Source organism: Arachis hypogaea, chromosome 14, assembly GCF_003086295.3.
Source record: "Arachis hypogaea cultivar Tifrunner chromosome 14, arahy.Tifrunner.gnm2.J5K5, whole genome shotgun sequence".
NCBI classification, from domain to species: domain Eukaryota; kingdom Viridiplantae; phylum Streptophyta; class Magnoliopsida; order Fabales; family Fabaceae; genus Arachis; species Arachis hypogaea.
This window is the reverse complement of record NC_092049.1, coordinates 26,957,243-26,966,199: the sequence shown is the minus strand read 5'-3', so window position 1 is coordinate 26,966,199 and position 8,957 is coordinate 26,957,243. Positions and strand designations below refer to the sequence as shown.

Here is an 8,957-nt window from a genome sequence, read left to right as displayed (position 1 = left end):
AGCCTCTGTTAATTCAGAATTGAAATTCACTGCAAAGTTATTTCCAATTTCTTTAAAGAAAATGCTATTATTACAAAGAAAGTAGCTAAATTTTCTTTTAAAAAAAACATCACTTTCATGGACTAAGTTTTGAATTCCAAAATATTCTTCATCTTGTTATTTAATGACTAAGGCAAACCAAAGATAAGAAAGGAAGGAGTTTTAGAAGGCATACAAAAGAAGAATTTACACGAGCACCATCTACCCCAAGGAATTGGTGATTTCGGAAGAATGAAGGAAGAAATTGCAAATAAATTCCTTTGATAAAATAATAGTATATCTTTCTATCACCTAGGTATCCCATGCTTAGAAATATCACAATAAGCCATCCATAAATTCTTTTGATAAAATAATTTATTTCAAAAAGGGTTTCATCTGACTAAAGAAACATATGGACTTAGCCAATTTCAACCACAAGAATACAAATAAATCTTACGGATGGACGAAAAAGCTAGATTAATGTGCCAATAAATACACAGAAATCAAGACAGGATATTTTTCCGTCATTGATGGTAATTTTGCAGCAGCAAAAAGAAATAAAGAAAAGAGCATCATATTTGGGTAACAAATTATAAATGTATGCATGAAGGATCAAGGTCATGTAAGGAAATAATGCCCATGCACTATTCTACACAAAGTACATAATACAAAAGCAACTATAATTGAAATGCAAGATAAAGATGATAACAGAAACATGCCAATCATCTCTTCATCATTTCTCACTTTTCTGCAGCAAGTGGCTCAACTCGTCTGATTGCCTTCCTAGCTTGATCATTTGAAGGATCAATTTCTAGGTTTTTTTCATATCTGTCAATTGATATTTTGAAAAAGTAACTAAAATTAGTGAAGTGAAAAAATTATGGTATGAATGAACTCAATGATGCAAAAAGGAAAAAAAAAACCTGAATGGCACCAGTATGCAGAACATGTACTTATTCATTAAGATCCAACAATAAGGAATTCATAATGATACTCATACTGGCTTTCCCTAGGTTGGCAAATACCACATAACAGTGGCACCTTTCCAGTTTGAGAAACTACACTTACCCCCTTACTGTGCAAAAGAGAATAAAGTTCAAGTCCTGCTTAAAGTATAATAACCCCTAATATAAGATCTGAACTTACCAGCAATAGTTTCTTCAAAATGTTCAAGCTTTTCATGAGCTTCTCCCCTTCTTACTAAAGCTTTAATGCATACTGGATTGACATCTAATGCTTTTGTGCATTCTTTAACTGTGTTGTCATATTTTTCCTGGAATATCTTTAGCATAAGTTAAAGGAAATTAGATTCTTGACTTAATCAATTTCAAATATAAAAGGGCAAATATGATGAAAGATTCCATACCAACTTTATCTGTGATTAAAATGACTTCAAAAGATATGATTGGAAAATAAAAAAGAGGTACGAAAGAGTTGAACCACACTTAAAAGGGTCTAGTTTGCCAAAAATGGTCCCTCGGATGGATGCATGAGGTATCTAGTTTGTGAGCTCCCATATTATATTTTTACTTTAAGCAGGCCTCTTAATTAAGCAAGTTGGGTTCATATTTTGCTCAGACTAATTACATTTTGGAAATAATAAATATGTATATTAAAATATGCATTATCTCAAATAACAAATTAAAACCACAAAAAGGAACAAATTAAACATAATGTCTATATAAAAAAAGGAAGAAAGAGAAATTATTTAACTTAAGTTGCAAACTTTCTGAGCCCATTTCCCTATCCAGAAGAACTGTGCTACAATCTCATATGATAATGCAGCATGTAAGAACCGCAACTAATTAACCAGTTAATTAAGTAATTAATATTGCCCAAACTAGGCTTCAAAAAGTTAGAGTGAGAATTTGAGGATTTAAGGGTGATTTTTGGACTCAGTGGGTCTTTCTAAGTCAGAAAATGTGCCTTCTACGAAAAACTGTGAAAAATCACGAACCAGCAGTTGAACCGGTTGAACCGGTTCAAGTCTGCCCGGTACCGCATGAGAAAAAGCAAAAACCGTCAAAAACCTTAGAAAAATGTTAGAAATAAAAAACCGGGCGTTAATTTTAAAGGTTTGGTCCAAAGTTGGGCCAAATGGGCTAAAAATGCTAACGGGTTGGACCGGACGCAAGTTGGGCCCAAGCCCAACATATAAAAGGCTCATTAAATGAACCAAATCAGCCACAACACTAAACACACCCACACTCATGCTGAATTGAAGAGAGGAAGAAGAAACCTTTTTTGGCACTATTCATCATCTTCTTCCAAAGCTCATACCTTGAGCTAGAGAGCTCCGATCGCCGCACCGTTTGCGGCTACGCGTTCCTCGTGGAGAGCTCTACAAAATCCATATAAGAAACTGGTAAGAAAATCTCGAATCCCTCTCAGTTTCTCTCCTCAAAATTTTGGGTATATAGGGTTTTTGATTAAATGAGTTTTTGTGATTTTGGATGTTTAGGTTTGCTCTATCCTTGCTTAGCCTTGGATTCTTGCTAGTAAATCTGTTGGAGAAGGTAAGGGCCACTAAACCCTTGTAAATTTATGTTTAATTGGAACCCTAGGTTGATTTGAGGTGATTTATATGTATATAGCTTGATTGTTATGGCTTTGGGAGCTCTTGAAACTTATTTGTGCTTATTGGAGTGGAATTGAAAGGTTGGATTGTGGTTGGAAGCTTGTTTGTCCTAAGTTGGAATTTGGATACATAAAGGGAATCGGCCAAGGTATGGTTTCGGTCTCCTCTATGTAGTATATAATATTCATGGACCTTTAGGCTAGCGACCTATAGGATAGGTTTGGAAATAGTATGTTGTTGATGATTGTTTGTGTTTGATGAGGTATAATGTATTGATGTGTTGTTGTGATTACATGATGAAGTTGAAATACTATGGCTTAGATGCATGAGTGTTGTTGATTATGAATATGAATCTTGGTTGAGTTGGTGATGAGAATTGGTAGTGAGATGATGATGATGAGTGGATATGTTATATATATGTGATAAATAAAGTTGAGAATAATGAAAGGTGAAAGAAATTATGGTATGATTGGTGTGATATGATACAAAAGGTAAATTCTGATGAGAGAAGGGGGTTTGGAATGGTATGGTATGGTTTGGAATGTGTATGGTAAGAAATTAGGTAAATTGTGAAGTTTGGTAAAATTGAGTTTTTGGTGAACTTTGCTCGATCATAACTTTTGCATCAATTTTTGAAATTTATTGAAATTTTTTAGAATTAAATATCTTTGAAAACTCTTTAAATCGATATAAAATTTGTGAAAATTGGAAATTTGTAGAGGAAGTTATGATCCTTTAAAGTTGGTGTTAAAAATCTAAAATTCTGCAAAGTTGCAGAATTTCATGATTTATGATATGTGCGGGCGCACACCCTCGTGCAGACGCACACCCTGCAAATATTTTGACCTTTGCGGACACACACACTTGTGCGCATGCACAGGCAGGGTAGTGCACTCTGGTCGCAGCGCTAGCACAGCTTGTGCGCGCACATATCTAAGGAAAAACTTCAACCTGTGCAGACGCATAGTCTATGGAGACGCACACGTTGGAAAGGTCAGTCTGTTGGGGCGCTGGCATAGGTTGTGCGAGTGCACATATCCTTGTAAAAATTGACACCTGTGCATACACACACCCCGTGCGTATGAACACATTTTAAAACTCTTAGGAGTGTGCGCATGCACAGACCCTTGTGCAGCCGCACACGTCAAATTTCTCAAAATTTTATTTGTTTTCAACTATTTTACCTTCCTAACAAGGTTGTAAGCTCCTAAAACACCATTTTAAGACTTATGGGCTCAATTTTGAGTATTAGAACATGGGATGTAACTTAAGATTTCTAGAACATGGTTTTATGATAAATTAGAAAATAGAGGCCTAGGTTTCTGGCGTGCTGAGAATGATTTGACGTTGGGTAGAGGATGATTGATATATGAGATAAGGAATAATGAACTTTTGACATTGGAAACTGAATTATGAATGGACAGTGGTTGAGATAAGTCGAGGACTCGGATTGAGATAATGGATCTCTGTATATTGAAAATGTTTTCTGAAAACGACTGAAATATTGTTTTTACTGATATTATGAGATGCTTTGCGCCCGACAGGGACGGCGGTTGGATCCCGCCTATCAAGGTAGCGGCGGCTGCGTAAGGGCGGTGGTTCGTCCCGCTTGCGTTGAGATGTGAGGTCTGTGGCAAGAGTATCCCGCTAGCATCCCTTCGGACCTATAGGCGTGCATGCGCCGGTACCTGGACAGTAATCTGGGCACTATATTTCGGGGGTTCCCATATAAGAAATCTGAAGGGCGACGTCTCCATGGAGATGTGTCGGTTGGCAGTTTAACCGACATTATGATATCACAGCTAGTAGGGCAGGCATTCATCATATGTATTTTCTATCTGTTGGTATGCTTTGTTTACCTGTAATGGCTTGCCTAATTGAATAACATGCTTACTTGCTATCTGAATTATTTGCCTTATATGCTTCTACTTGTGTTTTACTTGCATTGTATATTACTTGTGATTTCTACTGGGATTGAGGAGGTTCAAAAGGCGGTGGTGATGGGATCACATGGAGGATAGGTTGGAGAAGGCTGTGGGACAGCAATGTTTGTTTAGAATTAGAACTCCCTTAAGATAGATCACCCGGTTTCTTTATGATGAGGTTTATATTATGCTTTTTGTTTTAGAATGCTTTAAGCTTGAATCTTGTGATGGATAGGGAGCTTAGGATTGCCTTTGGCATCCCAGGGTCTTATATCCTACATCACTGGGCACTGTTACTATACTGAGAACCTCCGGTTCTCATACCATATCTTTGTTGTGTTTTTCAGATGCAGGTCGCAACCCACCTCGGTGAGTTGCTATGGATGGTGACAGGAGCGGAGGATCTTGGATTCTTTTGGAGTCTTTTTGGTTTATCTGTTTATACATCTCTCTTTTGTATTCTGTTTAGCCTAGAGGCTTGTATTATGAGAGAAAACTTGTATAAGCTGTTTTAAAACTGTCAGTTTTTTGTATAATTCTGTATACTTGTGTATGGCTAGCCGGCTTAAACTCCGCAAGTCGAGGCTAGTTTCCTATGATATTATATACTTATATTTTATTGTATCTTATCAGTTTCTTGTGCCTTAAGCTAGTAGTTCGTTAGTACGTTTTGAGCTTTTCAAATCCAATATTTGAGCTATATCTTTCATCGGGCTTCTAGATATTATATTATTCTTCTATATATTATACGTATGAGCTTAGAACTATTGTAACCTCTGATTAACCTTTGCTTTACGGTGCGAGGTAAGGCTTAGGCTAATTAGGGTGTTACATTTAGTGGTATCAGAGCGGTTCGTCCTTGTGAGCCTGAGGGATGGACTGATTGTGCTTCATTGCATACTCTGTGTGTCTTTTCTTTGATGCTATTAGGTTATCTACTTGATATATGCATAGCATGATTGTTTGTGAGTACCTGTTTGGGATAATTGAAGCACTAGACTTTTGATATTGAGACTGATCAACTTGATATCGATTGTTTAGTGTAGACAGGAACCCTACATGGCTACTCGCGGGCAAAGTCAAACATGTACGCGAGAAAGTAGGAATGAGCAACCAGCTGATAATCATGCCGAATTCATGGCGGCCATGGCTAACTTAGCAAACACCATGGAAGCGAATGCTGCTACGACTCTATAAGCTGTGCAGAGGTTAGGCCAACCGGCAAGGAATGGCAATGGGAATGGAGAAGGTAATACCAATGATAATGCTGAGGGAAATGGCAATAACACGGGAGTAGTTTCGATGACCTTGGCGACGTTCCTCAAGGTTCATCCGCTAACTTTCTGAGGATCCACAAATCTTACTGAAGCGGATCACTGGTTCCAGGCTATGGAGCGTGCTTTACAGGCGCAGCATGTTTCACTCAATCAGTATGTCGAGTTTGCTGCTTATCAGCTAGCGAGAGAGGCCCAGCCCTGGTGGCAAGCTGAGTGTCGTTTGCTACAGCTTCAGAACGCCGACATTTCATAGGAGGTGTTCCAAACGGCTTTCTATAAGAAGTATTTCCCTAAGTCTACAAGGGAAGCAAAGGAGATGGAGCTAATGCAGCTGAAGCAAGGTTCCATGTCTGTGGCCGAGTACACTAATAAGTTCGAAGAGCTTTGTAGGTTTTTTCGGGTGTGTCAGAGTGACCCGGAGACTTACAAGAGCTGGAGATGCATTAAGTACCAGAGGGATTTGAAAGACAACATTATGACTGCTGTGGCTCTTATGGAGATCCGTGTCTTCTCTGACTTGGTGAATAATGCTAGAGTAGTGGAGGAGTATGCCAAGACCGTGGCGGCATCTAAGGACACTCATAGAGGGAGTTCTAGTCGGGGGCGTGGCAAGTATTTCCATCCTAGAGGGCAAAGCTTCAAGAGAGGAGGATATGCACCTCAAGGTCAAGGAGGCTTCAGAAAGAACACACATGACCAGATTCAACCTGGCAAGGGGAGAGGAAATCAGAGTGGGTGCTTCAATTGTGGCTTGCCTGGTCATTTCGCGAGGGATTGCACTCGTGGGAGGAACCAGAATACGGGCCAGAGTCAGCATCAAGGTCGAGTCTTTGCTGTGAATGCCAAGGATGCTTCTAAGGAAAATCCATTGATGAGAGGTATATGTCTAATTGGTGATAAGTCCTTAGTTGCATTATATGATATTGGAGCTTTGCATTCGTTTATTTCGTTTGATAAAGTTGAGGAATTAGGCTTGAAAGTGTCAGAGTTACCTTTTGATCTGCATGTATATACTCCACATCAAACAGTTATGACTAGGTCAGGTTGTAGACAAGTAGGTTTCAAGCTTGAGAGTAGATACTTTGTGCACGATTTGATCTGTTTACCCTTGGTGGGACTTGAAATGATTTTGGGATTTGATTGGTTGTTGAAGAACCGGGTTTTGTTGGATTGCTTTGAACGGACAATTCAGTTTATGCCAGAAGGAGGGAATGGGGTAGTGGTAGCTACGGGGTATTACCTGAACTCTGTAATGATGCGTTGTAGTGGGGAGGAGTGTCAGGGTTATATTCTGTTGGCTGCGAATACGTTGCGTGATGCCCAGAACTTGGATCAGATACCGGTGGTTAGAGATTTTCCAGAAGTATTTCTGGAAGATATCCCTGAGTTCCCACTTCAAAGGAAAATTGAATTTGCGATTGAATTGGTGCCAGGAGCCGGACCAGTATCGATTGCGCCATATAGAATGGCTCCGATAGATCTGGCAGAGTTAAAGACTCAGTTGGAAGAGCTTCTGAACAAGAGGTTCATTCGGCCGAGTGTATCACCGTGGGGAGCGCCAGTTTTATTGGTGAAGAAGAAGGATGGAGGAATGCGCTTGTGTGTGGATTACCGACAGTTGAACAAGGTGACTGTGAAGAACAAGTACCCGCTGCCAAGGATAGATGACTTAATGGATCAATTACAAGGAGTTGGAGTGTTTTCCAAGATAGATTTAAGATCCGGTTACCATCAAATCAGGGTGAAAGAGGATGATATCCCTAAGATTGCATTTAGGACGCACTATAGACACTACGAGTTTGTGGTAATATCTTTTGGGTTAATGAATGCACCTACTGTTTTCATGGATTACATGAACAGAGTCTTTCGTCCCTTTTTGGACAAATTCGTGGTGGTTTTCATAGATGACATCTTAGTTTATTCTAAGACGGTGAAAGAGCATGAGGAGCACTTAAAGATTGTGTTGCAAATCTTGAAGGAGTAGAAGTTGTACGCTAAGTTGTCAAAGTGCGAGTTTTGGAAGGAAGAAATAAAGTTCTTAGGTCATGTGGTGAGCAAAGGGGGAATAGCCGTAGACCCTTCAAAGGTAGAAGCGGTGATGGAATGGGAAAGACCGACGACTGTGACGGAAGTTAGGAGCTTTTTGGGCTTTGCCGAATATTATCGGAGATTTATCGAAGGATTTTTCCGGATTGCACTACCGATGACGAAATTAACGAGGAAAGAGGTGCCATTTCTGTGGACGTCGGAGTGCGAAGAGAGTTTTCAGACGTTAAAGTAGAGATTAACTTCAGCACCTGTTCTAATCTTACCGGAACCGCATGAACCGTTTGAAGTATATTGTGATGCGTCACTGAAAGGTTTGGGTTGCGTGTTGATGCAACACCGGAACATGGTGGCTTACGCATCGCATCAACTGAGACCGCATGAGGTGAATTACCCCACTCATGACTTGGAATTAGCGGCGATTGTGTTTGCATTGAAGATTTGGAGACACCACTTATACGGAGTAAGGTTTAGCGTCTTTTTTGATCATAAGAGTCTCAAGTATATCTTTGATCAGAAAGAGCTAAATATGCGCCAGAGAAGGTGGATGGAGTTGCTTAAAGATTATGATTTCGAGTTGAGTTATCACCCTGGAAAGGCGAACGTAGTAGCAGATGCTCTGAGTCGGAAATCTTTAACAATAGCTTGGATGAGGATTAAGGAAGAGGAGCTAGTAGATAAGTTTGTGGATCTTAAGATGGATATTGGTGAAGTTGCTGGGAGAGCTTGTTTGAACCAACTACAAATCTCAAGCACGTTTAAATCAGAAATACAAAGGGCTCAGCAAGATGAGCAGAGGCTTCAGTAATTGTTTCAGCCAGTTGGTGATAAGAGGCGCGAAGAATTCACTAAGGATGATGGAGGGTTATGGAGATACAAGGGAAGGATTTTCATACCGGATGTAGGAAGTTTGAGGCAAGATTTATTGTCAGAAGCTCACAACAGTGGGTTTTCTATTCATCCCGGAAGCACGAAGATGTATTATGACTTGAAGAGGATGTTCTGGTGGCCAGGGATGAAGGGTGATGTAGCAACAGTAGTATCTAAGTGTTTGACTTGTTAGAAAGTGAAAATAGAGCATCAAAAGCCGTCAGGAATGCTACAACCACATGA

The 8,957-nt window shown here is 39.7% G+C and overlaps 1 protein-coding gene across 1 annotated transcript; it reads left to right on the top strand.

Moving 5' to 3' along the window:
- The first annotated feature begins 6,114 nt into the window (after window positions 1-6,114).
- On the top strand, window positions 6,115-8,652 carry LOC140178550 (uncharacterized). The gene is made up of 3 exons (XM_072215733.1): window positions 6,115-7,298; window positions 7,539-7,602; window positions 8,443-8,652. Exons 1-3 carry the CDS (start codon window positions 6,115-6,117, stop codon window positions 8,650-8,652), a joined length of 1,458 nt encoding a protein of 485 aa, XP_072071834.1.
- The last annotated feature ends 305 nt before the right edge of the window (window positions 8,653-8,957 follow it).